Source organism: Neopelma chrysocephalum, unplaced genomic scaffold (assembly GCF_003984885.1).
Source record: "Neopelma chrysocephalum unplaced genomic scaffold, ASM398488v2 Primary Assembly neopelma1_44, whole genome shotgun sequence".
In the NCBI taxonomy this organism is placed as follows: domain Eukaryota; kingdom Metazoa; phylum Chordata; class Aves; order Passeriformes; family Pipridae; genus Neopelma; species Neopelma chrysocephalum.
In genome coordinates, this window is record NW_020897703.1 from 20,351,970 (window position 1) to 20,377,611 (window position 25,642).

The 25,642-nt window shown below is 40.0% G+C and overlaps 2 protein-coding genes across 4 annotated transcripts in view; both read left to right on the top strand.

Annotated features, from left to right (window-relative positions):
* The first annotated feature begins 40 nt into the window (after window positions 1-40).
* Window positions 41-17,424, top strand: PECR (peroxisomal trans-2-enoyl-CoA reductase). The gene is made up of 8 exons (XM_027678907.1): window positions 41-183; window positions 3,182-3,315; window positions 9,292-9,457; window positions 10,131-10,212; window positions 12,402-12,498; window positions 14,683-14,793; window positions 15,377-15,488; window positions 15,611-17,424. The coding sequence occupies exons 1-8, from the start codon at window positions 69-71 to the stop codon at window positions 15,697-15,699; spliced, it is 906 nt and encodes a 301-aa protein (XP_027534708.1). The 5' UTR covers window positions 41-68; the 3' UTR covers window positions 15,700-17,424.
* Window positions 17,425-22,353: 4,929 nt separating this feature from the next.
* Window positions 22,354-25,642, top strand: part of MAP3K2 (mitogen-activated protein kinase kinase kinase 2) — a 48,789-nt gene continuing 45,500 nt past the window's right edge. For 2 of the 3 annotated variants that reach the window (XM_027678896.1, XM_027678898.1), the window contains exon 1: window positions 22,763-22,886. The gene's annotated coding sequence lies outside the window, so the exon portion shown is untranslated. Of the gene's footprint in view, window positions 22,542-22,762; window positions 22,887-25,642 lie in introns of those variants that run through there. The other variant, XM_027678897.1, reaches the window with a different exon arrangement.

The following is a 25,642-nucleotide window of genomic DNA, read 5'->3' on the forward strand; positions in this document are numbered from 1 at the left end:
GGCGGGGCCGCGCGTCACTCGGCGGGGGCGGTGTGAGGGACGGAGGGAGGGAAGGAGGGAGGGGGAAGATGGCGGCGGGGCGAGGGCTGCTGGCGGCGGGGCTGTTCCGCGGGCGGGTCGCCATCGTCACCGGCGGCGGCACCGGCATCGGCAAGGCCATCGCCGCCGACCTGCTGGCGCTAGGTGGGCGCGGGGAGGGGCGGGAGCTCCGCAGGGAGCCCCGGTGGGGCAGTGGGGCGAGGAGGGTGTTGGGGGTCGGATGAAGTTTGAGGGACGGTCAGGGAGTGCCCGGCGGCTTGTGGTGCTTTCTGGGGGCTGGCGGCGCTGCGAGGAGCGTGTGAGTGGGACGTTGTGACTGGGGCGGTGAAGGCGAGGGGCACAAGGTGAGGTTGGTGTGGGGCTGTGCCTTTGGGCCCGCTGGCACGTAAAAGATTTTAAACTCAGCGGTCACAGTGAGGTTGTGTTAAACCCGGACCCTTTCTCTCAGACTCTCCTTTCAGTGAGTTTTCATCTTGAGTTAACTGGAGGATTTATCGAGTTGTTGAACGGAGCCTCGCGGAGCAGAGTCGTTTTGAACTGCTGTCCACACAGTAACATTAGAGACGTGGTGCTTCTCTCTCAGTGCCTGTGACAGGAATGTCCTAAAGTTGAAGAACATCCTCATTGTGTGCTGCATGGCTTTTCTCTCCATCCTGAGTACAGAGAAGTGGTAAAACCTTGAGTGAAAGGTGGTCTCCTGACTCTCTGATAGGGGGCCAGGAGAGGTAGAGGTGCCTCCTATATTTACCTTGCAACACCTTTCCTGCAGGTTTCAGCATGAGTGGTAGGGATCATTGGCATCAGACTGGGTTTGGATAGTTTATTATCATGATTGGATTCACTGTCTTCAGAATACCAACACCAACATTTTGCCTCTTGGTGCCACGCTGCCTGTGGTTTGCGCTGCTGGAATCTGCTGGAATGTGCACTATACCATTGCACTGCGTAGCAAACAGCTTTCTTTGTTAAGGCTGTAATGGGAGACATATCTGCCTCTCCTGGCCTTTGTCCCCCCAGCTTTATTGTTCTGTGGAGCTGAAAGGAGGATTAGTTCTGTTACCTTTGTATTACTAGGGAACTAAATGTTTTTCTTTGAGTGTCCTTACATGCTCCCTAAAAGAGGTTCTTTTTAAGTGTCAGCACACTATTGGTTGATGATGTTACCCAGTTACCTTAAAATTGTGCTTAATTTGATCGTCATTATTTTTTTCAAGCAAAATAGAAATAACAGAAGTGTGTCCATAGCAGGCTAAATAAAAATAAGGCTGCAAATGTCTGCAAATCACTGGAGAGAAAACTGAGAAAGAGCTATGACTGAAGTCTGACTGAGTAACCTTCCTTGTAGATGTGCGGGTTACTACTGACAAGAAGATGATCAGGAGCTCTTTCCATGAATACCTTGTGCTTTAGGTATACGTGGGGGGCTGCTTCCTATAGGTGTTGGAGCAATGACAGATAATGCCAGTCATTATGACTGTCATGAGGAAAAATAAATGAAGTAGTGTCAGCTTGTGCAGTTGTTACCAAGTGTTCCTCATGAGTTATAATCTCCCCTTCTCCAAGTTAGCATGGTTAGCAAAAATATGGTCTTTTACTGGACCTTATTCTCTATCAGTGTGTATATTAGCAAGCACTTAAGTTAATATAACTGTGCTACTGTGGTTCAGTATTTGTATTAATTGGTAATTTTGTGTACCATTTTATGGACTCTGCATTAGTCAGGTGGTTGTTCAAGTAACTGGAGTTCTTAATTTAAAAAAATCAGGAGACCTCATAGACTACTATCTTTACATATGTTGTTTTAAGATGGCCAGTGATTAAAGGTGAAGCTCGCATTCCTAGGGATATGTAGTTGCAGCACTTCCTTCTGGAAGAGTTCAACTCTTTTTTTTTTTTTTTTTCTTTTGTTGTTGTTGTTGTTTGGTTGGTTTGGGGTTTTTTTGTTTTGTTTTATGTATATTTTCACAAGACAGCCTGAGTCAAATGAACAGCTTGCTGCTTCTTCCTCCCACTAGTTATTTTGAGTTGATTCTGGTGTTTGATCACGTGAGAGGCCAAATTTCACTTGGCAACAGAGGAGGGAAAAAAACCCCCTACACCTGGCAAAATGTGAACTTTTTTTTTTTCTGACAGATTGAATGTGTTGAATTGGTTTATGTTAAAGCAGATAAGCAGTTGACCTGGTATGAGGAAGGGATAACTTCTGCTGGGATGCTAAGATTATGGACGCAGCAGAGCAAACTGGGAGCAAGATGTCCTTGCCTGCTTGGCAGTGGGAGCTAGTAATTTGCTTATCCATTATATGAAATTGCATGCCTGCTGGATTTGCACTAGGAATTAATTTGGTGTGCTTTGGTTTAGTCTATGTAGTAGCAATTGCTGAAGCCTTAAAGCTGTCCTGAGTCCACTGGTGTGACAGAAGACTCTAGACCGATTGTTGTGTCAGTGCTTGCCTTTAATTTGGCATTAGCATTGTTTTTTTCTCTGTAGAACAATTCCTTCTGCCTCTAAATGCTGAAAAAAACCAGAATACTTGAGCTCCTGCCTATTTTCCCTCTCCTTTCTGCAACTAGGATTCTGCAGTGCCACAGGAAAGCCTCTTCCTACTGTCTGTAGTCTGCAGATAGGGATTAATCTCATGAGGCTATTATCCTTTCCTTCAGTCTCTGTAGGGTTAAAAAGCAGGGCATTATATTTGCTCACTGCTAGTCAAAATTACAGCCAGTCACAGAGTAAGATTATTTTTGTGGTTTTAGAAGCAAGCATTTTTTTGTAATCAAGACCTGCTGAAACATCTTTAAATCACTTAATTGATAAATGAGGCAGCTGTGAGCAGAGGCAGCAAAAGTGATGTCTGAAAGCTGCTTTGCTGATTCTGCAACTCACAGGCTATCTTCCCCTCTGCAGGAAGGAGAGGGAACCTTGTGGACTTTTTTTTTTTGATTGCTCTTTTCCTGGCACAGAGGGATCTTGTTGCTAAGAAGCACCTGACATCAGTCATTTCTCTCTCTTGCAAGAATTTCAACACTGTATCTTCTAGTCAGTGACTAATAATGGCGCATTCCACAAAGTATCTCCATGACGGTATTAAAAAAATAGCATAATTCCGTTAGCTGAAGGATGTTTCATTTTGTCTCTACAGGTTGCAGTGTTGTTATTGCCTCGCGAAAATTTGACCGATTAAAAGCTGCTGCAGAAGAACTAAATTATAAGTTTTCTTCCATGAATCCTGCCAAAGTGACTCCCATACAGTGCAATATCCGCAAGGAAGAAGAGGTAAAGACTAGTGATCTTGTTCTGGGGCTTAACATGTCAAAAGCATATTGTGTATGTAAATTCTCACATCTCCAAAGGTCTCTACCCCCTTAAAAATAGCTTAGATCAGAGTATGTGCTTTCTGAGGGAAGACGTTTATTAGCCACCTGAGCAAAAAAGCATTTGTAATTGCAAGTGTTTTTCTGACCAGGCTTACATATCTCAGAAATTTCTGGGAGAAGCGGGCCTTGAAACTGGCGTGTTCTACAGCCGAGCCAGAGCCCACTTAGTGTGATTGTTTGTCACATTTCTGTGACAGAAGTGAGGGGGTGTAAACTTGTGAAGATGGAGACCTCAGAATAGTTCCTTCAAACAAGAAGGCATGGGATCTCAGTGCTTGTGACTTGACACAAGTGCCATGCATTTTCAGTTTAGCTTGTATTAAAGCCAAAAAAACCCCCACAGATTTATAATATTTTAGCCATGTTTAAATTTTGGTTACAGTTTGAGGTGAGCCTCATTGCAAACTTTATTACTATCCCAGTTAATTTTTTTTTCCTTTTTCTTCCTCTTCCAAAAAATGAAAGATCAAGAGCCAAAGTCCTTAATCCAGGTTCTTCAGAAGTCAGCATGCACCTCCTAATTTTTTGTCTGCGTAATTAAATATTTAAAAGTTCAACTTCAGGTTGGATTTTTAACTTATTGAAGACAGCTAGAAAATTTTCCAGTAACCACTGATTGCTACATTTTTCTTAACCTCTCAAGGTCTCTGTTAAATAACTTATATATTAATGACTTTCAGCAGCTATGAAGATTCTGGAAATAACCTAATATATAACCATAAACTAAATAAAAAATAAAATTATTCTCTCCTGGAACAATGCATACCATAAAATATTTATAGTGGTATACTCAGACTTTCTCTCCTGAAGGAGACGAACCCTGGGGCTGTGCAGTATGTCACTTCACCTAGCAGTGAATTTTAGGTTTGTATTTACTAGCATCAGCAGTGCAACATAATAGGTTATGACAGATGTCAGAGGGCAACTTACATGATTAAAGCTACAGGAAAGAAAAGAGGTAAAGAGAGGAAAAAAGGCTTAAGCCTTTTTTCATGTCTCTTTCTTGCAGAAAGTACTCTGCTAGGCTTAATAACCATCTGCATGTGAGTCTTATTTCTGTATCAGTTTAAAAATGATGTAGTGGGAACTGCAGTGCTCAATGAGATGGTACAGGGCTTGGATGGTGAAATGAGGTGGTCTCCACTAAACTCCCATTCCTTCTTTGTTTCCTATGTAAGTGTGGCTAAATACCTATTTGACAAAACAGGCTTAAGGGGCTTTGAAAATGTTTGAAGGTGCTTTTAAAGCCTTCTTTATAGTGCTGTGTAAAGCGTTTAGGATTATTCTGTCTTACAGGTAGCCATGCTGATACTTGAAGAAACTTTTGTCTTTGCTGTTTTATCATAGAATTGTCCTCTATCCAGTTTAGTTTTAAGCTCTGTTCATTTAGAGACACACCAGAACTTTCTTAGAACTTTTTAATTGATATTGGTGAAGCTTCTATTGGGTGTTGCCTGCCAGTGGAAGTTCTCTTTAACCATTGTCTTTTCAGGTCTGTATCTATTAAAGAAAGGGTTCAGAGGAATAAGGCAGGTTAAGCATCAGTCTTCAATTTATCAGTCATTGATCCAGTTTTATAGTTTGACTCACTTCAGTTCTTCAACTGCTTCTGTTCAAGTCCTTTTCAGAAAAAAAATCACTATGAAAATTTCATAAGCCCTTTGCTGGAGATTTGAGTAAGGAATGCAATTTTTGTTGTATTTTAACATAAAAACTTGTGTACCTGTTAAACAAATATTTATCCATTCCAGATTTTTTTTACTGGTTAGAGACATCCTGCACTTTTTGTTCTTTAGCTCTTGGTTTTCTGGCTCTGTTCTCCTTTAGTTCTTCAGTGCTTGAAATTCTCAAAGATTGCTAAATCCCAGCCACTTGTTATTTAATTTCTAAAATTACTGTTGGACCAGAAATATGTGGATCATGTTTTCAGCTTTTCCATTTGTAGTGAGGATAGCACTTCCTTACACTTAGGTATTTTGGTTTGTAAGTTGAAACTAGATAAGCTCAAATTAACAATCATTAACTTACAGTGCTGAAAACTGTCAGCACTGAGTGTGGCAGGTTTTCCACAACCCTCTGCTTACTACTGCTTATTTATTATATTTGCTAAGAGCAGCAATGGTGAATACTGTTTTCTAATTTGCACTTGATTGCCTTGTGGAAACTAGAGGAAAAGTACCTTTGGGCATTACTTTGATTCAAAGAGCATTGTATATCCACTTTCAAAACCTACTCCATTCTTAACCTAAAATTTTGTGCCTGGGACTTGGAGGCTTAAAAACAGGGATCAATAAAAGATGTAGTGGAGGATTTTCTAGCCTCAGAGATTAATCTTAAGTAGAGGCAACACAGTAATATAACTCACTTCAGTATTTTCACAAATACAGGAAGAGCTTCCTCTTAATAGTGGAAGATGGGATGAGAGGGCATATATAATTTTGGGTTCTCTCACAAAAGCAACAAGACTTTTACAACTGTGTTGGCTCTGTATGCTACACGTTAATAGCTTTACAACTCATTGTCTGCTTTCAACTTAGTATGAGTGAAGAGTATTTACCTCAGAAATCACGGAAACGCATTGTTGGGTAGAGAGAACAGCCTCTGCAAGTATCCCATGTGAGTCTTTACGTCCTCTTTCTCAGGTCTTATACCAGGAACCAAAGAACTTGTGCAGGAGAAAAACATTATAAATGTTTCAACAAGGAAAAAAAACTTAGGAGTTCAAGCCCTCTTAGACATCAGAACTGATCCATCACAAGCTACAAAGCCCAGAAAGCTTCCCAAAGAACTCCATAGTTCATGTAGTATATCCTTCTCTCTGGCATCTCACTGAAGTCTTTCTAAGAGTAAATCTTTCTTATTAAGGAAGCCACCGTGATCACCTGTAGGAACAAGCCATCTGTTCTTACTCTAGCATGCCATTTTTTTTTTTCATCCCTCCTTCTCCATCAGTTCTGCATTTTTCTAAAGGCCTCTATGAATTCTGTCCTGGTTTTCATTTTATAACCAGGGAAACTGGAAGGAGGGACTTTGAATAGAGGAAATTTAAGAAAGATGAAGATACTTTCAAATTGCCAGCTTATTATTTTTTTACCTTTGTTTTTTCATCTTAAAGTAACTGACCTACTTTGAAGATGACACAGTTCATGCCTCTAGTTTGAATCTGTGAAATTCAAGCATTAGAAGATTCATCACTCATCATATAGTGCAATATGTTTGTTAGAGCTCTTTCTGGCTTAGGAAGAGTCAAAGAAGGTGTAGTGAATTAACTGCTGCAGAAGCTTGATGGCAGATATCATGGGAATAGCTTAATTAATTCACATTTTTAAGTCTCTAAATCTTCATCCTCAGAAGCCCTCTTGCTTTCTAGCAAATCTTACTTTTCGTTTAATGTGCAAGAAATAATCCTGCTTGATGGAGGATTTTCAACCTGTCAAGCTTATTTTTGTCATGAGTTTGCTGCTGCTTTTTACTAGTTTTCCATTGAGTGTTCTGTAAAGGATAAACCCTCGTTTTTATTTTTTAAAATGGAAGAGTAGAGGGTTCTGGGATGCCAGTAAGAGGATCTGAGGCTTTTATATTCTGTCATTGTAGGGCCTTATCCTGGAGCAGTGGTCGTGCACCTCTCCCTTATCCTGTTGTCTGGAATGTATGTAGTGATAGATATTGCTTCTTAATGATTATGAAGCTGAAGTGATTTTAATTGTCTGCATATTTGCTAGCACTGCCCACATAATGTGCTGAGAGCAGGTGTTTGCTCTTGCTGAGAGGCAAACCAGGCAGCTCTGTTATGTGTGTGTCTTTTCCAACCAAGCTCTTTGTCCAAAATCCAAGGACATAATTAATCAATTTCACAGCCTCAATGTAACGGTGGCCAGAGCAGAGGAGAGAGACCCCCATCCTTTTTCCATTATGAAAAGAGCTTTCTATTTACCTCTGTATGTGTTAGGAAGGGGAAGCAAGTATTTGTGGGTCTTAAATGCTGAGGTACAACAAATCTATTGATGGGGCAAGACATGAGGAACTTTTTACCCTTTATGCTATATGCTGTGGACAAACATTTCTTTAACTGGCACCTAGATAAGTAGAAGACATGTCTAGGTAAGTGGAAGATAAAACCTTGTACTTCTGGTAGGCCACTGCCGTTCTTGAAGTCAACAATTTAGAATTCTGTGCACAGAATTTTCACACTCCAGCTCCAGCAGCAGCACCTGCTGCTGGACCAGACCCCGAGGGTAAAACCTGTCACTTGGACATCTGACAAACAGGACTCCTTCAGACAGACTCCACACAGTACTACTTAGCACATACTTTGTGTTTGAGTTCACTAGTAGCTTTTCTTTTCCAATAAAGCTGTAGCTTAGCATAGGCTCAGTTGGTTTATAAATACTTAGTGCCTGTCTGTGTGAAGCCTGTAGTGGAAGACTGTGGCTTGGTGGAGAGTTGTGGGTAAGAGATTCTTGTTGTTGTACTTTTAAATAACACAGCAATAACATGAAGAAAAAAATGCCTGTTACCACTGTGCCAGAATGCCTACTAGTTCTAGTTCCCAAATAGCAAATCTCTAACACTCTGTAGTGGGCTGTTTGCCTGTGAGTTTTACTTAAGTTCAGGGTGACCTGTGAATGCTTGTGGACATTTGTCCAAGTGCTGTCATCTTGGTTATCTGTGAAAGTGTGCTACTGCATAATACTTTTAAGTTGCAGTCACACACAAATGTCCCTTATTGAAGACCTCCAATGTTCTGGTTTTGTCAGAAATGCCTGATTTTGGTGTTTTCAGTCTTTTTCAGAAGAATGTCCTACACTAGTAGCTCTACCTCATGAGGCTTTGCTTTGCTTACACAATCCATACTATCCTATTAAATCAATCCCAAACTGTTAGCAACAAAAGATATAAGGCAGCTATTTATGAGACTGAGTTGCTGACATGGTGAGATACAGATCACTCTTTTTTTTCTGACGTTTTCTACTGTTAACTATATACTGAGAAAGGCTGATTGATATCCTTCCCCTAGTCCAATCTGTTTGAGCAGCAACATGACTGCAACTGTTTATTTTTCTGGTGGTGTTTTAGTCTGTGTTTTATTTAACCACAGATGGTAGTAACTTCATGTATGCTTGAGTAGGAAAAACTGATGCATGGTATCTAGTTATGATTGATGATGTAAGCAGGAAACAGTCATGTTGTCCCATTTCCTATTTCTTGAGATAAAGGTTAAGTTATTTCTTAGTTGCTATGGAGTTCTTATTACTATCTTGTAATAATATTTTTGCTAAAGAAGACAACTTGTATTTCCAGCATTTTTTAGAGTTCGTGTTTTGTAGGGTAACTAACCTTCTTGGTCTGTGTAAGAAGATTGGCTGTTGCCAACTCATATGTCATAGCGTTAGTGAATGTGCAAAACATTAAGGTAAGGATGTTAAAACTCCACAAGATGACTTAGGTTTTCTATTTAAAATGCTCAGGTATACTGGCCAAATAAAAAAGCAGTAGTTACACTGTATGGAGCTCTTCCAGCATGTGATGTGAACACCCCCACCCTTTTGAAAAATGTTAGGGGATTCTTAGTAGGACTTATGTACCAGGCTTCTCTGTGTATTTGACTATGCAAATTGTCAGCAGCATAAATCCCCTTCTTCTTTTGGTGCTGGTATTTTATGTAGCACCTGCATTATATCAGCAAGATTTCCTAAATAAACATGGACACAGCCCAGTCCTTCTTGGCTGACTAAACCTGTCATAAGAATCTTACAGCCTCTTTGAAGGCCAGACCTCCTCTTGTTCTGTGAAGAGGATATGAGAGAGAAAATACTGAGAATGAAATTGGGTACAGGGCTTAATCAGCATACCACACTAACAAATATTATTTCAGGTAGAAGCTTTGGTGAAGTCTACCCTGAGTCTGCATGGGAAGATTGACTTCCTGGTGAATAATGGAGGGGGCCAATTTGCAAGTCCTTCTGAAGCCATCCGTGCAAAAGGCTGGAATGCTGTGATAGAGACTAATCTAACAGGGACCTTCTATTGCTGCAAAGCAGGTAAGGTCTGAACATTAAGCTATTTTTTTGGTTATTTGTTCTCTTTTTTTACTGCAATACCAGAAGACAAGAAATATTTCCCTGCCTTCTTTTTTCCACACACTTATCTGACAGTGGGTATTTGTTTTCATGAATGTCATCCAAAGCTTTGCATTAAATGGCACATAGCATTTGTTCATATATACAAAGACTCGTTTAGGCAAGTATTATCTTCTGGTTAAGGCCAGGTTTGGGGAGACAGTTGTCTTGGATACTCACTTAAAAGACTACAGGAGAACCACTTAACTTCTGGGGCCTGTATGCACTGTGTGTAACACAGGAAAATACTTCTCTCCTTCAGGGATATAAATTTAAGCTTAAATTTAAGTATGGCACGTGATTCTCAGATAATATTTGGAATGTGGAAATGAAACTAATTTATATTACATAAAACGTAAAAACATGAAATCTTGATTTCCACCAAATGCTTCTTGACAATCATTGAGCCTTACCTGTACTACACCTGTTGTCCCATAATCTCACTTCTGGCTTGGCAAGAGTGTGGTACAAAGAGCAGATTTGGGAAAATGTGTAATGTGATTGCAGTTAGGACTCCAAATTTGGCTTCCAATTGGCAAGTTCATTTGTATGCATTTCTTCTGATATTTATAGGTTATCTTCCTCCTTCATACAGTGTACAATGCCTGGATGCAGGAACATGGAGGAGCCATTGTCAACATTACTGCTGCCGTGAGAAATGGGTTTCCTGGAATGTCGTAATATATATTTTCTTTTTACATTTTCCTATGTTCTTCCCTTGGAAGTACTAGTTGCTCTTAAACACTTCAGAAAGGTGTGCACTGGGCAGCAGCAGAGTATAGAAATATAGCAGTTTGGTCAAGAGAGAGCAAGAGTATCACTTGGCTGAATGTGTGGGATTCTCTTATTAGTTCAGTAGGGACTACAGGAGTAAATGGCATCTCTGGTCTCTCTCAACTGTTTTGTAAGAAACTATGAAGCAAGACTTTCCAGTGAAGCTTTCATTGGAAATGGTGTGCTAGTGGGACTAGTTGGACAGAAATGCTCTTTCTCCAAATTGCTGGAGGGTTTTGCAAGAACTTGGCACCAGTTGCTTTTCTCTTCTATGCTCAGTTTACAGATCTTGATGGTGCAATGAGTTATGGAAATTGGACCACGAGTAGAGGAGTAGGAGGAACATTTCTAGTACATTACCAGGTTTTGACTTTGTCCTTCAGCTCACATAATGCTTGCCTTTCCTGTTTTTCTTTTTACTCCCACTTTGTAGACATCTTTCTTGGAGAAGGTTTCTGATGCAAATAGAATCAATTCTATTTGCTCTGCTCCTTTCTTGACTGGGAGAAGGCTCATGGCTACAAACATATTGCCATGTTTGTAGTTATGCTGATGCAAATGATTACAGCCATGAAAATGGAGCATCCTATCCATACTTGTACATGTACTGTATTTGTTCAAATTTCTTTACCCTCAAAATGGAGGTGAGCAGGAGTTTTCCAATTTGAAACTTGCTACCACAAAAGTTCCAATTTGTTGAAAGGTAGTAATGCTCAGGAAATTAATTGTTTCAGTTATTTTCTTTTCAAAGGAAATTTGGAAGTTGTCAATGTGCTAGATGTTGACCGTTTCTTGAAAAAAAGTCTGAATTTCTTCTTTGAAACTTCCTTTTCCTCTTTTTTTTTAAACTTGGAAATTGAGTTTCTATTGAAGAAAATACAGAAAATATACTTTGAGCAAGTGTTGCATTACCTCTTTTTGTCCAGCATTGAAAGTGTTCAAAATTAAGAGGTTTTAAGGAACAGCAGAATATTTTCTCACTAGCTTGTTCTTGGCAGTACAGAATAAATTTTGAGATCCACAGGGTGGTGCTGAAGCTGCAGTTATTTGAGTTTCTCCACTGTGGTAAAATCTGGCTGAATTGTCTCGTCAAATACGCTGAACCTGCATTTCAGAGTTGAACCACGAGGAAAAGCTAATTCTGAATAACAGTGGACAAATTTTCCTAAATAACTAATGTGCATAGATGTAAGTGGATAGACAAAACTACTTACAAGTCAAATTCCTGCTGAATTGATACTCGTTGTAGAAATATACTATTGAAAAAGATTTGCCTTTACAAGTCCAGCCACCACTTGTGCCAAAAGTCACCTGATACAGTTTTCCATAAGTATTAATTTTGAAGATAAAACTTGTGAAGTTTGCTCATAGTGTGCTTGGGGGTTATTCATATGTTTAGACCGGAAAGAAATGACTTATGTTTTCTTACATTTTTCTCAAGTTTTTTGTATTCTTTCCCTGGTAATTGAGAAGCTATTGCATCATCTCCTCTAAGTCTTTTTTGCTAGGCTAAAGAATCTAAATTCTATTTGTTTTCTATGAGTCCAACTGTCTACTATTCATTATGGCAGTATTTTTGTCTGCATTTGTTCAAGCTTGTAATCATTTCAGACTAGTTTCCTATAGCAGCAAGGTATATGACTTCAACTCTTGTTGTCTCTATCTCATCCATCTAGAGTAATTTTTGAATAGTGAGTGATTTTAATCATGTCTGTCAGAAGATTTAAACTATTTTTCAGACCACTGTCCTTCCAAGTCTTGCTTTACCTCTGCAACCTACAGGTAGTTTTACATAGTTAGAACTTTACCTCCTTGTTTCACATTTTATAAGCCTCTCTCTGCAGTAGAGTAGCTGACCTCACGTCACATTGGGGGAGAGACTGTATTTCCAGCAATGACAGGAAATCATAGCATAGCTTGTTTAATCAGTGAAGCTATGGTCAGACTTACAAACTAGAGAATCTCTGTCTCTCAGGGTGTTGGTCCAGCCACAGAAAGCTACTCTGACTACCTCAATGAGACTGCAGTAGAATTAATATTGAGCACTCCCAGCTGAGGGAACAGATGCTTCCATTGCTTTTTCTCTCAATAGGCACACAGGAGCTGCAAGAGCTGCAGTGGATAACCTAACCAAGACTTTAGCATTGGAATGGGCCCACAGTGGAGTAAGAATCAACAGTGTTGCTCCTGTAAGTATATGATTAAACTTAGCAATCATATGTGTTCATAATTAAAGCTTTCAGGCCAAAAGGGATTTTAAAATCTATAACCTGTAACTGATTTTGGATTGTTTATGCATTTATTTATTTATAATCACCTCATCTGTGTTCTTCAGGTCATTCGAGAGTGTTTTGTACTTTCTGGATGATGAGTCAGAGGATGTGGGATAAAATTGCTTCTGCTTTCTGCTTTGGCTTGGCACTCTTGGTTGGTTTTTTTGTAGCTTAATGAAATGATACTGGTATGAGTTGGTCACCTGTTTTATAAAGCCTTGACGTGAGATTACTGAATGCTTTGTGTTTTGGTGATGGATACATTATTTCTGAGTTCATGAAGCTTTTTCTGTTTGAGGTTCAGGTGTGCTGATGGTTTCAACCTGTGTTTATGAAGTTATTTTAAAAATCTCTGAATGTGTAACAGTGCCTTTTACTTTGTGTTCTACATATTAAGTTAGATTTGCTTTAGACATAAAGAGAATGTATTTGGAGTGGACCTTCTCTCAGAGAAATCGTATGTAAAAATATGTGTTCTGATTTTTTTCTTATCAAATTCATGCAGACAGGAAACCACTGTCAGCTAAAATATGCCTGCCACATTTCTGAGGAAGTAGGCAGCAGGTAGCAGTTTTTTTAAATAACAGTATGGAAAGAGCAGCTATATTTTGTAGTGGATAGTACTGCAGATACAGAGGTTATATTGAAGCTCTAGCTTTAACTTTTGAGATTGTGTGATCTGTTGTGATTTGTGTAATCTGCTCTTAACCACAATTTATTTTGCACATTTACTCTCTCGCAATCAAAAGAGGAAATGTAAATTTTGTGCAGTTACTTCTACAATGAGGAATTATCCTACCCACAGTAAGTGAGTGTCATAAGTGAGGTGTCATATTTGTTTAAGTGATTCTTAGGAAGATCTTGCTACTGTTTTTGTAGAATGTCTGTTTATCCTGTTGTGCCCCTTGTCCTAAAACATCTGGCTCACTTTGTTTGGCATAGCAGAGAATGCTTAATGGCAGCTGTATGATGATCATTTAGATAGTGGCTTTTATGTAGCCTCTGTGAGACCCAATTCATCTGGAGTTGTGTTAAATATTAACATCTACTGGCTTCTACTTCCTGTTGATTTGTTTTTTCTGATTTATCAAGTCTTGGGGAAGTAAGTAATTAAGACAGGATTATTATGTGAATATACTTTTCAGGCATGCTAATTACCTAATGAATCATGCTGATTATACATTATAGCACATGTCAAAAGAAGTTTCTGACAAGCAAACGCTTCAGGGGTTTGGCTCTTTCATAAGTATTTGCTAGCTTTGTTACTATGCTGGTAACAGAAGTCTATGTTGTAGTTACAGTAACACTTCTGTCACCTTTGTGGACACATCAGGTTTGTGGTAACAATATAAAACTGTTACTACTTTAGAGGAGCAGAGTAACCTGTAGGGAATGGATACACAGAGAGGGAAACCTGCATTCTGGAAAAAATAGTTTCACATACATTATACAGATCTCTTAGAAATCTTAGTATGTGCTTTGTGGATGAATTCAAATTTTGTTATTTGATTTAAACTTCAGTTCCAAAGATTCTGTCCTGACTAATGGATGTAACCCTGTGTTCCCATTGCTGTAGCCTTCATCTTCCCTCTCAAGACTAAACTGGACTGAATAATCATCAGAGCAAACACAGTCACCTTTTTCTGTTTCTACAGCAGCTAAGTAGGGAGAGTTGGAATTCTGACTGAAATCTGTCTGCTTCCATAATTTGCAATAAATCCGTCTTGTGTTCTTACAGATGACAAGACACTGGAGAACTTGTTCTTCGGGCTTTGTAGTTTCCTGCTGTAAGCTAACGTGAAATGCTTGTAATTTCAAAGCAGCCTCTGAGTTTCTTTATACTCCATTTTTTAGTTATTGAAGTGACAGTGGAGAATTGGAATAATCAGAAGTATTGTGCTTGAATAGAGAAGTGGCTGGCAGCCAAATTACCTTCTTGTATAAATTATACTATTCCATTACATTTAAAAACTTACATTCAAGTGCTCTTTAGGTAGTTTAATCCCACAAGAAATCAGTGATGACAACTTCACAATTTTAGAATGATCCATTTAAACATATGCAAGAGAACTTAATTTTTGCTATGCTGTTTTAAAATAGGGACTGGTATTTTCAGAAACTGCTGTTGCAAACTATGGAGAGCAAGGTATAATGATGTGGTTAAAGAGCATACCAAAGGTTCCTGCCAAGAGGTCGGCGGTTCCTGAGGAGGTAATGTATTTCAGAACATTTGTAATATTTCTACTTCTGTGTCTCTATTTAGAAGCCATTTTATTATATGGAGAACAAAAAGACTTAATTCTGCACTGTGATGGAATATTTAAAAAGAAAAAAAGCTTGTAGTAATGTGTAGTCATGCCAAGTGGGAGACTTAACCAGTAGTCACTGATATACGAAAATTTAATTCAGCTGCCTCTTTCAGCTGAAGTGTTTCATTGTAGACATTAGTTCCTGAAGAAGTTGACTTCCAGGAGGAAGGAATGAAAGAATGAATATTAAGGTGAAAAAAATTGTATCTTAAAAGTACTTAGCTCTCTTCTACCAAGAATGTGCTTATTTGATAAATTGGTCCACATTTTTGTTTGATTTTTAAGCATTTGATGCTGAAAGCTTATTGGTTTTCCTCTGTTAAGTACTTGATGGTTATCACTAGGAGGATGGTTTTAAGATTGTTACAGTTTTTGCTGAGTGGAAAATGTTATTATGTCTTACCTGTAAAAGTTTTTACAAGCCTCTTTGACATAAACAGTTCCCAGCGGTCTAAGGAAGATTAAAATTGTCATTCTTTTGACAGATCTCTCCTGCAGTCTGTTTCCTACTGTCTCCAGCTGCTTCTTTCATAACTGGGATAACCATGGTTGTGGATGGTGGCCAAAGTTTATACAGCCATACCCTAGAAATACCTGGTAAGAAATGGGTTACAAAATAATGCCCTTCAAGTGACTGAAGTTGGGCAATGGGAGGACACAAAAGTAAAATGCCTAGTTTCTCAGTCAACTAAATATGTTCTTTTATTTGTTTTCCTCAGATCATGACAGATGGCCTGCACCACCAGAAGGAAAAAATTCTGAAATGATGAAAAAGCTTCTTTTTGGTGAATTCAAGCCAAAGCTGTAAAAGAAGGAGATTTCACCTTATTCCCAGTTGCACATTTGATGATAATCTCACTTTGTGATTTGAGTTTATCGTTCTCATTGATAATTTTATTTCCCATATGTAACTACGTTGAGTGCCTTGATTTTCATTGGTTTATATTTAAAACTTGAAAGACTGTACACAGTAAATATCTTCTCTGGAAACACTTTCCATTCAGTCTTTTGGGAAGGGGAGATATAAAAGACAAGTTGTCCATTTGCATAGGCATTATAAGAATCCCAGCCAGAACTGAATAAAAAGAATACTTATTTTGAAGTGAAGGGAGCCAAGAGGAAATGTTTTGGAATCCTTTGATTTAGGGAGAAGGTAATTTGAATCTCTTGTTATTAGTTGCATCAGTAACCATTGAGGTAACTGTTATCTCTGCACTATTTCTGTTCAGTCACACACTGAGTGCTCAACAATGGTTTTAAAGACCAAGTACAGTAAGTATTTCTCTGAAAATAATTAAAAATAAAGTGGAATACTGTTATTAAGGTTTCAAAATAAATTGGCATACTGTATTGGGAATGTTTTGAATTGCTTGCAAATACAATCACATAATAGACCTGACTTAAATTTGATAATAAAATAATCAGATAAATTTAAATGTTAACATAAAGTTGGATGGAAAGCGGTAGAGATTCAACAATTTAAAATGCAAAATCTGTGGTGTGTAATGGAGTGCTCTCTGCAGTGTGCTCTACTAGTAAAGGAGAGATTTGTAATCCTTTTTTTACCAGCTAAGATGCTTTATCCATACTGTGTTGTCTTACAATGTTAATAGAACTTTGTTCATCAGTGTCTCTAAAATAGATGTTATATTTGTGAATAATGCAGAGATGCCATTTAAGAACTAGAAATCTTGCAATGTATGACTTGAAAAGGCTATGTTTGTAGTTTTTCTTATTCACTTTAAGGCAAATGTTCCCATGTCTGCCATCTCTAGTGAAAATATAAATAAGTATTAACTGTGTTTGCTGTAACAACTGAAAATTGTGGAATCAAGTTGCTACTGTAGAAGCAAACTTTTTATACTTCATTTTGGACTGAATATAAGAGTCTGCCAGTTATGTGTACTCTGCAAAGATGTTTGACCTTTGTGTTTTTCAGTAAAATGTGGGTTCTTACATAGGTACATATAGATTGCTTTTCCTGAAAATCTGAATTCCATTTTTGGGTGGGAAGAGAGGTTTGAGCCTAAATATGTGCTCTTTCAGGTGTATCCTCCTTCCTTTATAACTGGATGGTCATTTATGCAGTTGTGAGAAACTTGTTCAGAGATAAAGTCAGCTTTTTTCAAACCTCTCGTGGAAGGTATATTTTGATTATTGCAAATATTAGTTTAGGGTACACAGTAAGAGAATTCCTGGAAGAAAATGCACCTCTTAGATAACTAACTCTAGAAGTCTAGCCCATTGCAGTGAATGAAATTATTTAATTTATTAACACATTATTTCTACATTCTTAACATCTTTCTGGAAGAGAAGGTTAAATGTGAATGTGTGTGCTTCAGACTTGTGGAATTTACTTTCTCTTTGTTTGAATGTGAGTTTCTATGGTACGCATGGACTGTGAATTTGATGTGAGATGGAAGTGAATTGCTAAAACTAAATTACTTTTATTATATCCCAGAACTGTTCACTATAGAATTTGAGTATAAACTTGGAAATAATAAATTTTTAATCTTGCAAATTTCCTCTTTAACTATGCTGGAGTGTGAATATTCATAAAGAGGGGACTTTTATATGTAGTGATGGTGAAATGCATCATTCATCTCAGGAAATGGAATATTAGAAAGGTGGGCATTCACCTGTGTGGGAGATAGGTTCAGTCTGCAATTAATAAACTCCTTCACAAGTAAGAACTATAACAAACCTTTCTGCTTGGGATGAATAAAAGGACCTTTTATTTGACCTCTCCTTCTTCAACTTTCAGCAAAGCAATGGATGTACTACAAAGATAAAAGCTGGCTCTTTAGAAGAGGCTGTGTGTGCTTTTTCTGTAGCAGGAAGTTGAAACAGCCAGCATTTGTGGAGCCATAAAGTGCTGCAGCTCAGTACAGTAGGAGAATATACTCAAAATCATCTGGTGTAAGAATACAGAAAATGCATCCTCAGAAGGAGAAGGGGAAACATGAGTGTTTTCCACTTTTTTCTTTTTCTTTTTTTTTCCCCAGTAATACTACTAATGTTCCTCCTACTGTGCACAATGTTAAAATGCTTATCGCAGTTTGTTAGATATTAGGATAGTAACTCCTTGCTGTAACGGTTTAGCAATAATCACAGGTGGTTTTGTTGGTTGGTTGGTTTTGTTTTGTTTATTTGTACTTGTTTGGGTCTTGTGTTCTCTTCTTGCACGTTGAAGGACATGAAATGTTTAATTCTCAGAACAGAGGTTTTATTTTTGTCTTGTCTCTTTGGTCCATTTTTATGCAGATTAAAATTATTTTAAAAGTTTTGCAGCACCTTGCAGGAACCCAGTGTTGTGTCAGCTGGCAGCATGAATGTTTCAGGTTTCTGCTGTTCATGCTGCAGATAGTATCAGCTGCAGCAAAGCTCTTCCTATGCCAACAGCCCTCGATCAAAGGGCATTGAGAGGTTAAAAAGATGGGTGTGGTAGCAAAATATCCTCGACCTGTGTAAGATTTGGATATCTGAAGCTGAGAGAACAGGGCTTGATTTGATTTTTATTTATTTTACAAGGAAGGTGAAAGCAACTGTAAGAAAAAGGCTGAGGAATCAAGGAAATACCTTGACTAAACACTGAAACTTAAACATTTGCTGCAATGTGCAGTTGTAATAAGCAAAGAGAATACTGTTGGAATGATAGTTACACTTACCATTCTGTTAGAAATCTCTTTTTGGTTGCTTTAATATTTGCCTCTGGCTAAACCTGCACCTATTCTGCCTATCCCTTACCAGGTATTCATTTGACTGATGAATAGGTGCTTATCAACTGCTACTTTGCTCCACTGTCTGGTGTTATATCTGAATATGTGTCACAAAACTTTACATTTGTGACAACAGTGTAGTTCAACTGTCACCTGTACTTGCCTTATGTTTTACAGATACTCTGTGTGTTAAGCAGAATATTGCTCATTCAGGGTACTTATTTAGTGTAAAATGAAGTTTGGTTATTCTGTGGGTTTACTTAGTGTAAAATGAAGTCTGTGGTGTAAAAATCTTCATTCTTTAAAGATTGTCAGTTGTCATGTTTGCTAAAGGGAATATAGTCTATGCAGTGGCATTCTGCAGTAATGTCCACTGTCTGCCTTAAGATGTAAATGAAAAAATACAAGGCAACCATTGCTTGTAACAAGCATTTATGGCTATGTTTAGTCTTCTGAATAGTTGTATAGAATATCCCATATAATCTTTAAGAAAGTATGCTCTTTGCCAGATAGTGTAATTTCATACACTTCTCATCAGCATCTCCCTGTTTCCTCTTGCCACCTTAAGTAGCGGACCTGTGTTAAATGGCTGAGTGCTGCAGGCATTGAGGGAATTGTCTTATTAGTAAAGTCAAGAGTGTCTGTGTTCAGGGTTACTGAATGTGGCTGAGTCCTAAAGGTAAATGAATTGCTTCATAAACTTCAGTGATGGAGTTGGAGCAGACAAACCTATCAGTACTGCTGCCCAGGCTCACTTAGAGTGTGCAGTATATTTTTATGAATTTTCCAGCAGTGGTTTAGGACTGTCCTCCCCAAGCTATTTGTTCTTCCTCTCTTTTGGCATCAGCATTCCAGTGATGGTGCATTGTATTGGGAGGAACTGGAACTACTGAGATGCAGGCACATGTTTCTTTCTGTCATGGAAAGGCAGAGGAGCGTAGCAGACGTGACTAGCAAAGGTTTGAAATAATGCGGCTGTTTGCTCAATGCGTGTGAGCTGGATTTAAATTTATAAATACTGTTGGCCCTCCTGCTGTTGAGGAAAGACTGGATCATGTTATAACATTCTGGCATCACAAACTTTATACACTACTTTTGTTTCCAGGAGAAGCCATTTTGTCTTCCCTTATCTGCTCTGTTTCCAGCATCTTGTTCCTTTGCCAGTTTTGCTTAAATATTTGCTTAAATATACATGAAATTAATCTCTAGTGTAACTAGTCCTTTTCTGGATGAAGTTCAAAATGCGGTAATATGGTGCCAGCTATAGGAATGAGTGGTGGGGAGGAAGAGAAACTTGGGGAGAAAAAGGAGGAGGATGGCATGGCTATGTAAAGGGGCTGGTTTGTTCCCATTTGAAGTTTAGAAGCTATGGCTGTAGTGTTACTAATGCAGGGGCTGGTTAGCCTCAAGCAATACATGTAGGAGGTGAGAACCTCTTATTGCAATGAGGTATTGATTCTGGAATTCAGGGAAAGCCATTCTGCCAGATTTCAGTCAATTGCCTGAGTACACTATCCTAAGATGCGCTTACCCTATAATTTCCACCCCCACACCTCCCAGCTTCTGTAGCCTGTACAGGGTTTGTACTGAATGTATAAATAACTGATATACTTTATTGTAGCTCCTGTCAGCTATTTTTATACTGTGATTTTCCATATCAGCAATTACACTGTTTCTATAAGCTTTATTTTGCTCCTGTAGCATGACACCTGATTCCATAAACATGCCCCTGGGTTTGGGCTGAGCTCAGTGTGAGCCAGTGTCATAAGTCCTGGTCCCTGGTGTCAATAGATACTTTTTTATCTCAAAGTTAATATTAGGTGTTTATCCTGTTCCTTATATTGAAGATGCTGTGATTTAGGGATTATGGTATGTTAGTACTGATGCCTCTGCAAAGAACTGTTGGGATGTGAGAGTGCTCTGTGCTGCACAGGCTTTGTGCAGATATACAAAGGACCACATGGGCAGAGGAATGTGGGATGATTTTCCACAACCCTTTCTGGCTTCTTCTGAAGTGAGGGAACTTTGTCTTGAAAATGTACTGTTCACTAACCCCTCCTCCATCAGTGAAATCCATTTGCAGGATGCTAAAGCTGACAAATGGCCATGAACTGTAACATTAAGGCAAGGGAAACACTGGATGTGTTTTCAGAGCTGTGTAAGCAGCTGTGGCTCATTGATCTTGCTTGATGGTGCAGGAGCATCACACATCAGCAGTTTTCTTGGCTCTATTTATTTCTTGGCCCTATCATTTGGCAGAAAAGGTCACCTTTTTAACTGGCTGGTTAAAGACTCATGGTCATGACAAGTGTCTCATGAACACCGCTGACAATTTTGCCAACTGTGGAACAAAATGTCTTAGCTTTGGGAGATGACTATATCTCCTTCATGTGGGCTCTGGAATCAGTGTGATTCAGTGCCTTGTGCCTTTCTTGGATGTGCTTCATCAGTTGGTCTTTCTTTAGAAGCGTCCTCTTCAATGGATTTTTAAAACAATGCTAGTATTTGTTTTTATCATTCTCTGCAGCCTGTTTCAGTGGAAGATCGCGAAACAATCGAGCTACAGACCTTGATGTGCAATTTTTTAGTTTCATATGTCAATTTCAGTGGAAATTGACATGTAAAGCTTAAACTTCCCTTCGAGTATTTTTTCCCCGTGTTTGTTTAGGGTGATCAAAATAACCTTGTTTTGGGTAGGTTTTGAGGGCTTGTCCAGACTTTATAAACCTCTAATTGTCTTACTTGTTAAATACCTCTGAGCACATGACCAGAAAGCAGCATGTGAGCAGCACCTCACCTCTGGAGTCAGGTGCTGCAGCACAGATCACAGATCGCTGTGCCTCGGTACAGCGCTCTCCGAACACGCATCGCCTGCCAGGGTGTCTCAGAAGGGCGTTTGCTAAACATGCGCAGGTCATTCGTGCATCTCGTACACAAGGGTTCATGCCTGTAAGGTTATTGTTAAGCCTTCATAAAAGTAATTACAGTGCCATGGTATTATTTACAGTCATCGGCTACTTAGACTTCAAGTGTTGCAGTAATAACTGTCCTGCTACGTATCAGGGAGTGCTTCCTCGCTGATTAATTTGGGATAGCATCCTTCTTCCTTGCGTGTGTTGACTTCCTGAGGGAAGCAGGTGGCTCCTGCAGAGAGGGCTCAGCCAGTCCTGGGAGAAATGGGCAACCTGAAGGCGGCAGCGCCGTTCTGAATTGTCCTGAAGAGCATCACCGGGGGGCTGAGGCAGCTGCCGCTACGGGCCTGGCAGGGGCGAGGGATTTCTTGCAGTTAGCGCTGGCCATGGTGGTACGGGGGTGCGCGTTCACATCCTGTTCTTGAACGGCGTAGATCCCGCAGCCGCGGGACTGCACTAGGCTGGGCCTTCCTTAGACTCGACTCGACCCGCAGGGCCCCGCTGCCCTCGGCCCGTGAGTGCCGCGGAGGGTCCGGGCCCAGGCGGGACTCGAACCCGGGGCTCTGGGGGGGCCCGGCGCGCACGCGCCTCCGCAGCCCCTGGGCGCGCACCGCCCCCTCGCCGTGACGGCGCCGCGCGGTGACGCCTCGCGCTCCCTGCCTGTCACGGGGCCCGGCGCGCGCGGGGCGGAGCTCGCGGGCGGCAGCGGCGGCGGCGCCTCGCGCCCGACGGGACCCCCGGACCGGACCGGCCGCGGCCGCAGCGCCACCGCCACCGCTCCCGCCGCCTCCTCCAGCCCCCGCTCCCGCCGCGCCGGTCTCGGCGCCGCCTGTCACTGTCCCCGCCGTGCCCCGGCGCGGCCCGCCCCCGCCCCTTTCCCCCCCGCCCCCGGGGGGGTGGGCTCCGCTCCGGAATCCTGGCCGCTCCCTCCGCGCCGCCCGCCCAGCCGGGGCTGCGCCCGCCGCCGCCGGGCAGCGCGGGGGGTCCCCGGCGGCCGCCCGGCCTCCGCCGTCACACAGGTCGGTGGGTGCGCGGGGCGGCCCCGGGGGTGCGGGAGCGCCGGGGGCGGGTCTGTCCGGGCGCCCCGGGGTGCCGTGGGGCAGCCCCGGCTCCCGGAGGTGCCCGGGCTGGGGGGCACGGCCCCGGCCCGATGCAGGTGGAGCTGCGCGGCGGTGCGGTTGTTTGAGGAGCTGGGCGCACGCTCGCTGATCTTCGTTGCTTGAATTGCAGCTGCAAAACCTTAAGTATTTTACGAGCTTTGCGAATATTTCTGTGTCTCCCGTAAACCTCGCCGCGATCGCACGGTGATGCTGTGGGCTCTCGTCTTCAAATTGCTCTGCAGTGGTAGCGGTGCTGTGAATTGGGTATGTAGGTCAGATACTGCGAGATGTTTTTGTCAGGGGAAAAAGTGAATGTTGGATTATTTATTCCCCTGTTGCATTTGAAGTGCATTGCAGCACCCACGAGGTTGGGGTTTTTTCCCCCAGTTTCCTCTCTTGCTTCATAAATCTGGTTTTAGTTTTGTCATGGAGTGTCCTCTAAGAGGGTGGTGAAAGATAATAGAAGCCTGCCTTGAAATAAGGGGGATTTCTAGTCCATGCAGAAAATGTCTCTCAACTACAACATTTCTCTTCTTTAAACAATGCAGCACGTTGCAGAGTTAGAGGCCTTCAGAATTGTGTTGCTGTGTGTATGGCAAAGATGTGTTTGCAGAATGAATGTGTACAAGCTTGTCTCGCGTTCTCTCATGGCATAGCACTTACTAGCAGAATACCCTACAAAGCATTCTTTTCCTGTGGAATTCCCAATGGATATTTTTAAGGGAAGGGGCATTGATGAGTTAGTATTTATGCCACACTGAAAAACCTTAAAAGAATTTTCTTGTTTGTTATTTTTTCCTGCTTTCATATATACCCTTGCTTACAGTGGCCTGGTAATTAACTGCTTTCCTCAGAAATCTATTTAAAAATGAGAACTTGCTGTAATTCCTGTTTTCTTTACGCTTTGTGTTCCATCATGATTGCCACTGAAATGTATTGAACCCAAATTTGATTCAGATATTGATTCAGATAATGAGGCTGTATATAATTAACTTGATTTTCTTAAGGTTTTATTGTATTTTAATAAAACAGAATAGGAAGATAATGTTTATCAGACTGAATCATTGCTGGAGAAAAAAAAAATCTGTGTAGAGTTTGCCTTGATGAACTCTGTGTCAGTGTTTAAACAGGTGGTTTACCTGTCACTAATGGAAGACTATGGCAAAGAAAACAGATGTTTCTGAGTTCCTTGCCTTGGCTTGCTGAGATTTCTAAACTGTCAGAGGAAACTTTTTAAGATAGCTGTGGCGTTTGGTAATCTTGTGAGTTTTTATAGTATATGTGAGTAGACAGAGAGCTGTGACAGATAGAATTTATTAATATGGTGAAACGAGCATTATTGTGTTGTTTAATATTGTGGTAGGGAAGCTTTTTTTTTTTTCTTTGCATTGATAAAACTAGCTAATTTATGGTAAAAATAAATAACCTTTCAATTTTGGTCATAGACTTGTCAGTAGTTCTTTGCTGTGGTTGTTTGGAAAGCTAGTCAGTGCACAGGCTTGTGGAATTTGAAGCCTGTTGAGGATAAATGCAGAAGAGATTGTTTTATTATAAAGTTTTCTTCTGAAGAAAGCAAACAAGGTGATCATGCTGTAAATTTAGGCTGCATTTGTCATTTTTACTTCACATTTTTTCCTTAATGTTTCCTAAAATAAAGTGTTCATAGTTAAGTACAAATCAGAATTATTGTTTTTTAAAACCCTATCATTAATAATAAGTATTTATGGAGAATGACTTGAAAAAAGCTCTGCATATTTTAGCAATCTTAAATTTTATTTTTTGTCTTTCATCTTTACTGCAGGCTGACTTTTTACATCAGCAAACTAAGTCAAAAGTAACGAGTAACACGTAATTTATTTTTGTGACAGGTTGTTCAGTGGCTCTCTACCTGGGCATTCTGTGAACTAAAAATAATGTTTTCTTATAAAATGCAACCTGAGAATGATAATGGATTGATTTTCTTCATTTATTCCCCCTCTTCCACCAAACACACGACCACAAGTGTTCTGATCTATGGAAAGGTACACATTTAGTTTGGAGTAATGAATGTATTTTCTAGTAATATCTTTTTAGATATTTGTTGTTAACATTATCTTCTACTATTTGGAGAAAAATAAATGAATGGTGAAAATGTGACTGATTTATGCAGTTAAATACATATTAAATACGTTTGCAGAAAATGTCTCACATTTTCATATGTATGACAAGCTAATGTAAATGTGTATATGGACTAGTGACTCCACCTAGGTTTATCTAATTAGCAATTAAGTTTGTCGACCTGCGAGTTTAATTTCTAAATGTAAGCTTTTAAAACACAAGTAGAACTGACACAGTATTAAATTTAGAAAAAAAAATTTAAAAATCTGTGAATTTTATTAAACATCAGTTTTTCTGTGGGAGGGAAGAAAAATCTTTTTTTAAAAGAATAAATACTGCATTTACTATTTTAGTATTCTGGCATTTTGTAGTGCTAAGGAATAGGTCAAAATAGATCATGCATGCTATAATTGCACATAGCTTGCAGAATAACATTGGAAACATGTAATTGGGCAGTGGGAACATGTTCAGAATGCAGCGTGTTAGCTGTGATTCACTTCTCACTTCTGGATCTTGGCATGAGATCTTGATATGACAAATGCAGTTTATGGCTCTATGTTAACCCAATTTCTTAGGCTAAACATGCTTGTTTGCAGGTTTTTCTGGCATGTTTTTAATGTATTCACCTTCAGAGTAATTTTTAGAAGCTATGGAAGGGTTGGTAGCAATAAAAAAAGGAAAGATGGAATTCTGTATTTGGATATTGCAGGGATTTCTCTGGGAACCACCGCTCTAGAGACAGTTTACCCACAAATATACATATGGCAGAGTTTAGGGCCCAGCTTAATGAGGTTACTTGAAGTTGGCCAAAGCAGAATGATCTGCATTGTCCTTTAAAAACTGAGAGTCGGGAATTGATAATGCAGGGAGACCTGTAGAGACGTGTCTTTTTTCCTGTCCATTTGTGAACTCTTACTAATGTT

Bases quoted from the DNA above. Each gene is read 5' to 3' on its own strand.
- PECR (XM_027678907.1), top strand. From the start codon at position 69: ATGGCGGCGGGGCGAGGGCTGCTGGCGGCGGGGCTGTTCCGCGGGCGG. The intron at 14,794-15,376 runs GTAATGTATTTC...TTCTTTTGACAG, and splicing joins GGTCGGCGGTTCCTGAGGAG to ATCTCTCCTGCAGTCTGTTT. The intron at 15,489-15,610 runs GTAAGAAATGGG...TGTTTTCCTCAG, and splicing joins CCATACCCTAGAAATACCTG to ATCATGACAGATGGCCTGCA.